This window comes from Formica exsecta, unplaced genomic scaffold (assembly GCF_003651465.1).
Source record: "Formica exsecta isolate Colony F162 unplaced genomic scaffold, ASM365146v1 scaffold38, whole genome shotgun sequence".
NCBI lineage: Eukaryota > Metazoa > Arthropoda > Insecta > Hymenoptera > Formicidae > Formica > Formica exsecta.
In genome coordinates, this window is record NW_021851042.1 from 1515312 (window position 1) to 1522429 (window position 7118).

The 7118-nt window shown below is 29.2% G+C and overlaps 1 protein-coding gene across 1 annotated transcript in view; it reads right to left on the reverse strand.

Annotated features, from left to right (window-relative positions):
- Positions 1 to 1708: 1708 nt before the first annotated feature.
- The window catches only part of LOC115239447 (calcium/calmodulin-dependent protein kinase kinase 2), a 71093-nt gene continuing 65683 nt past the window's right edge, over positions 1709 to 7118 (reverse strand). The window contains exons 9-11 of the mRNA XM_029813963.1: positions 6866 to 7118; positions 4281 to 4471; positions 1709 to 3640 (exon numbers count right to left, since the gene is read on the reverse strand). The exon at positions 6866 to 7118 is cut by the window's right edge and continues 2 nt beyond it. Coding sequence (XP_029669823.1) covers positions 3586 to 3640; positions 4281 to 4471; positions 6866 to 7118 — 499 coding nt within the window. The 3' untranslated portion in view covers positions 1709 to 3585. The remainder of the gene's footprint in view (positions 3641 to 4280; positions 4472 to 6865) is intronic.

The following is a 7118-nucleotide window of genomic DNA, read 5'->3' on the forward strand; positions in this document are numbered from 1 at the left end:
TATATATATTACTTTAATTGTCAATTTAGTTAACGAGAAATGTGGGATTAATAAATTATATTTTACTTAACAGTATATAAAAAGTCATATAGATTTATCGTTAAATTAATTCTAATGTAATATTATATATAACAATGATTTTAACGTATTTGCTATCAATAGACACTTCATCCATATTTCTGGAAGGATTCCTAGATCCGCATTCGCGTCGCTTCTTTAGTTCTAAATACAATTGTCTAGGTTTTGAATTATTAGACAGGCGTATATAGAATCAATTATGCGATGATGTAATGCAGATCTTCATTTATGAGCCGCCAAGTACATCTAGTAAATGTAAATGTATTAGGAAGTGTATGTATATTGTTTTTCCCTCAGCGATTAATTTGCCACTTTTTCATAAGGCTCGTTATTTCCTGGCCTATGCAATAATATGGAGAATGCGTTGGTTCGCATAGACTCTAAAATTGTCACGGTTAAATGAAAGTTTATGAAAACGCGAGTGCTGAATTGTATATTAGATAATTATCCTTATCGACTAATAAGTCCGTCGCAGTCTCCATGTGATAATTGTATGCATGAAATAGATTGAGATGCGTGCGAAGCTCGGGACACACGATGCATCTCGGACCGCCCGCTGCGTGAGCTCTGAAATCTATCTCTTAAATTCATACATTTGTTTTATATGGTCCCCCGTATCTCAATAAGGTCCAATAAAATCACGAGTCTCTCTTTAGTTGCCTTTTCTTGGTCGTTTGGTGCCGTTAACATGCAATGGAAATTATATATATGAAACTACGAATATAATGGATTTTATAAATTCAATCAAAGCACTTGTCTTTTAATGTCAAAGTCTTTATAATAAGAGACAATTCCAATTAAAATTCATGTTATTCTTTATTGAAGATCTCTATATATTTAAAAAATCCCTGAATTGAAATTTTTTATATTTCTCTTTTTTTAAGTATAATTATCAGATATTATATATATTTATAATAACCAAAATCAAATTTTTATTTGAATGTAGAATAGAAAGCAAATTTTAAATTGCAATTATAATAAAATTCCAAATAAATATTTATGTAGATATTGTAATTCATAAAATAAATGTTAAAAATTTTATTATTAATAAAGTCTATAAAATGTTGTATTGTTATATAAAGAAACGAACTTATTTGTATTTAGTAGCATGAACCTAAAAAGTGCATCGTTGTATCGCGGACTTTTATTTGCGAGCCTATATATTTAAAAAATATGAGTATACATACAAAATCTGAATACAATATACGTACACCTTTACATCTATGTACAATCTATACAACCTACGCGGCTTGTAAATTGGGACGAGTGAATTGCAAAAATCTGACATTTATATCGACGTTAAAATCTTGGGCATATGAGCGATTTTCTCGCCACGTGATTGCGGCAGAAAAAACTTCAATGGAAACATATTATTATATACGGAGGCTTGTAAACATACAAGATTTATCACGATAATTTTAAAAATGCAATATGTTCTATTTTTGCGAGCATATGAAACGTGCGTTTTGCACACAAGTAGCGAAAGAATGATTTCGAAAATTTCAACCTGAGAAAAATCATTATATTGCGCAAAATGAGAAATCATGAAGTAATTAGATATAATTATAACAAATTATTTAAAATAGAAGAATATTATAAAACTCTGTAAAGATATATATATATATTCTCTCTGGAATTAATTTGTTACAAGACATTCTTCCGGTGCTCATGTAAATTACAAATTAACCGTGTGATTAAAAAAAAATTACTCGCATAGAGATCTTATCCACTTTCCTTGGAACTGTCGTTAATTACTTCTTTTCGAATTTATTCGAATCTGCCAATCTAGCTTAGAAGAGAATTTGATTAGCTATAATCAAAAATATATCACAGCTGTCAGAACTCTTATATATTTTAGAAATGTTATTTTTAACGAAATTCTTGGCTGTAAATGTAGTTTCTTTATTTTATTTAAATTGTAATTAAATATTTTATCTTTTATTTTAATTAATTCCTGTTTGATATAATGTGTTCATGAGTTGTTCAGTTCATGAGTTCAACTGGTATGTGCAATTCGTAGATTTATCATACTGTTTATTTTTTTACAATACATATGAATATTTTTTTACAAATTTATTGTAAATTCTCTCCATATTGTGATTACAGACATGAAATATTCTGTCTTTTCATATCATGTTATTTGACATGTTTGTAAAATTGATATTTACTTTAGATTTTAACATTTAACATCAAGTCATCTGGTTTTTATTTCCCTTGTAGCGACAAGGGAAATAAAAATGGGATTTATAAAAAAAAAAATGAAAAAATATTGTAGAAAACACATCATATCAAACATTGCTCGTACTATGACATTTGTATGTATATTTTTGATATTTTTGCATTACTGTGATAATATATTTAAAAAAAAAATGTTTTTACGATGAAGCTCTCTTTCTAATACTAGATCGGCACAGCATACATAGCTCTAAATCCTGAAATTATTTAAAAATGCTTTTTTTACAAATTAATGGAATGTTAAATCCGGCGAGGCATGCTTTATTTCGGATCATTGCATTAGATGCATTATCCACTCGTTATCTTTCACGATTTTATACACACGTGATTTTAACGCGATAAAATTTATCGTGATCTATCCTTGTACCATCAACTTCCCAATTAAATCGTAATTTACATCGCAAAATTCAATTTCTTGTTATATATAGTAATTTGAGATTAGATAAATCACATTTTATATTATCTCGTTATATATACATTATTATATAGCATAAATATTTAATCGTTTTTTCAATCTCTGAGAAATTGCCGTAATGATACGTATAGTATTACTTTGTTAATTTTTTATTATTTATAGAAATTGCTTTTTTATACAAATATTAAGTATTCATAGGAATTGCTTTAGATAAAAAGCAACATAAAAGAAAACAATATAGTGATTGATTATTTAATGGCACTATACTTTGTAGTCATTAAAATTCGCCAGATTTCATTTCGTAGACAACATTGGCAGTCAATAGCGAAATACACATAAACGTAATAATAGCTCTATGTTTTTAAGAGTTATATGTATAATGAGCTATTTATGTGCGGTCATTAATTGTAAATAACATTACCATATACATCATCAACCAACAATAATCAGAGATATGATCACTGACTCTATCACCATAATATAATATAGAACGTTGAACGGCAATATTATATTTGTATTCATATAAAATTTTTGAGATCTAACGGAAAAACATTTCCAACACGTCTTTGATCCGCTGTTTCAGCCTCGCCGGTTTGGAATTTCCGCATACCGCAACGTAAATAGAGCTCTTGCAAAACTAAAAGTAACGTTCCACGGTTCTAACGATAAAAGCAATGAGAGCGAAATCGATAACGACGTTTCTTTGGAAGATTAAGTTTTCGTTGGTTCGTTTGACAAATTCGCCTTTTGACGTCGCGGTCGCTAGATCGATGATCATTTCCGTTTGACGTTGACCTGTCATCTAAAGATCGGTATGTGTGTTTCCTTATTTTGAGCTACTTCTATTGGTAACGTCATTACCTTCTCTCGGCTTCTGTCACAGGCGACAAGGGATTTTCCACCGATACTTGTCTGCCAATATGCAAATTAATGAGGCAATTAAAAAAAAAAACAGGCAAATGCGCGGAGGCGATATTAATATGACATTAATATTACTTTTTACTATCAATTGATTTATATCCCATCGTAAATAGCCAATGCGATTTATTATTTCGACAAACAAAATAAGAATAAATTGTGCATATTATATGTAAGAAATTAATACAATTCAATATGGCTGTGACACTAATATTAAATCTACGGAATGGCATATTTATGATTAAATTAATCACAATTTAAACGGATATATAATTTCTTAAATAAAATATATCAAATTTCTTAAATAAAATATATCAAATTTTAAAATCTATAAAGAAATGCATTGATACGTTTCATAAATTTGAGTGAAACATCTTGGATGCAAAGAACATTTATATATTTCTATAGAGACATTCTTCTAAACGAATCGACGAGAGGATACGTTCGAATAATAAAACTTGGCCCTTGTCGAATATTTGCGCTATCAGTTTCGACAAATTTGTTACGGCGCGAATGAGATTTTGTAAAATAGAATTCTATTATATATAAATGGCATGAGAAAATTTTGAAATGGGATATATAAAAACAATATCTGTAAAAAATATCCTAGCCCTATGAATACAATAATGTTTACCTGCCGCCTGTGTGCCAATCATAGGAGTCCGGCGCGGAATTGCTTCTTCCGGTCTCGTGAAAACGTTCTGTCTTTGCGTCTCTCGTCGTATCATGTTGCGATGAAGAAGATACGGCGTTTTCTTGTCCGCTCACCGGTGATTGCGTACCGTTGTTCGCCGTTCGTCCGAGTCGCTTAAGCAAGAATGGATTCTGAGGAGTAAAAATAATTTGCGTTTTATTTTCCTTAGTTTTTTGCCCTAATAATTGCAGAGCACGTTGAATGTTGACTTTCTTCGCGAAGTTCGCGAATCGATTCTTCTTATCAACGATAAAAATGCTAATTCATTTTAAAAATCGATTTCTTATGCGAATTTCAATGAACATGAATGAAGAAAAGAAGAACAAATGTTTTGATGTCGAGAATACTGCGATTTGAATGCACCAAGAATTTCGGTAAAAATCATCCAAAAATATGCTTTTATCTAATTATGATCGTTCATTTTCAAAAGAAGTATGCAAAATCGAAATTATCGATTTTGATTCTGCATACTTTTTTTTATATTGATTTTTTTATATATTGATATAAAAAAATTTTATATATTGATTTTATTTCGCGATTTATCTTTCTTGTTATTTGTTATGTCTTATTATTATTGCAGAAATTATATATTATGCTGTCCGAATATAAAAGTTTAGTAACCATATTTTTTTATTCAATAAAAACAAAATTGATGTCATTGTCTTCGAGAATCGTGGATTTTTTACAAGTTACTATTATTTAATTAATTAATTAAGATATAATACATAATATATAATTCAATAGATTCATCCAAACAAAATTTTCTTTTAAATTAAAATTCTTCTAAATATCTATAAACTTCATGTGTTATTTTCATTAACTACACGGTTTACTTTAAAAGTCGAATATCGTAAAAAAATATTCCTTTTTATAATCAAAATTATAACAAAACGAATCATAAATGACGATTCTTCCAATTGGATTCAGTTTTTACACCTCGATAAATATATAAAATATGTAAATTTAAAAAAATGAGTGATAGGATTCTTATAATTAATTATATTTATTAAACATTTTTAAAATTAAATGTTACATGTATATTGTGTAAAAAAACATCGCATTGTTTTTTTCAATAATTATATGATCGTCGGTTGATTGTGGTCAATTTATGTGTGTTGTTGTTGCAAGATGTATAATCATATTATTTTGCACGGTTAGTTGAACGTTTATTATGGACAGTAATTGTCTTGGTGTAAGTGATCTGATCAGTAGTTAAATGTTATGACCAGTGTGATGTCCGACAATGTGGTTAATGTGTGTGTTGATATATTCAATGGAATCTGTGTGGATGGTTGAGTTTTGATTTGAGTTTCGCAATTTTAAAAATTGTAGAAAATTTTATCAAATATATTTTCATGTTTTCACAAAACACGTTTTTTCGTTTTAATTTTAGTTTAAGATAATCATGATGAAAACGTGCTATGAATTTATACATATTATTTTCTACTATATAAATAAATAATATAATAAATTTTTGTTAATAATATGAAATATTTTTTTTAAATAAATAAATTATAAGTCAAAAATAATTGACGCGCGCTAGATGTCATTTTAATTGTTACATTTATTTAATTGTTTCACGATGCAAAAGCTATGTTCTCTCTCTATCTTCTTTTTCTTTAGAAAGGTAAATAAATACAACTGTTGCAATCTCTGGTATTTTACAGCGTGCATATAATGAGATATTCTATGTTGTTAAAGCATGCTGAAGCATTATTGAAGTATTGACATTTAGACAAATAGAATCGTATGTAAAACACAACTCATCCAACACACCAGTATAATCCGATAAACGATCCTCAATATTTGTCGACACGCTTTCAGTAATTATTTCATTATTAAAAAGCATGATTATACATAACCGGTGCGCGAAATATCGTTATCAAGTATCTTGTATCTTGTATTTGTATTTTATAAGATTAAATGTGAACACATACATCTATTGACATTATCGACGTACACCTGTCGAAACAGTCGTTATGTAATATTTACGCGTCGTTATAGTGATGTTAAAAGGATATACACTGGAATATATCGTTGCGACATTTTGCGAAAGCGATTATATGGAGGAGTCTACTTTTTAATATTCTCGTATCACAAATTCTTTCAAATTCAATTTCATGAACAAATTGCTCCTGACTGAATTCACTCACGAGAGGATTGCATAGTGGTAGGTATTGTCAGAATAGATCAGTAACGCTTATAATATTATGACTTTTTGACGAAGAAGAAAGAAAAAGAGAAAAGAAAGACTGCATTTTGCATTTCGACAAAAACATATATTTAATAATTAAATATTTAATAAATTTAATAATTTTAAACATATATTTAATTCTATTCGAGAGATCGTTTAATAAATTTAATTGAAAATGTCGCATGACTATGACAGAAAGTGAACATCTCGTTGTATTTAAAAAAATCCTAATATATCTCTTCTTTAATTCTCTTGCTATAATGCAATGCTAAAGTCGTTCTTCTCTTGCCGAGTTTTTAGGATTAAATATATACAGCTTCTTCACACTTACTTGGAAACTATGCTGTTTCAACATATTCTTGACCATAAGCAAGGTGCCGAGTCTTATGACTTCTTCCTCGGTGACGGTGACTGGTACGCGACAGTTATCGACCTCGCTCGGCAGTGGTTCGGTTGAGTTATTAGTCAGCCACGAGTGCTGTTTCATCTCTGAGATTGTGATCCTGCTTTCCGGCATTTTATCCAGCATCCGCCCGATCAGATCGCGCATATCCAGAGACATGCGATGCGAAGGAAATACGAGC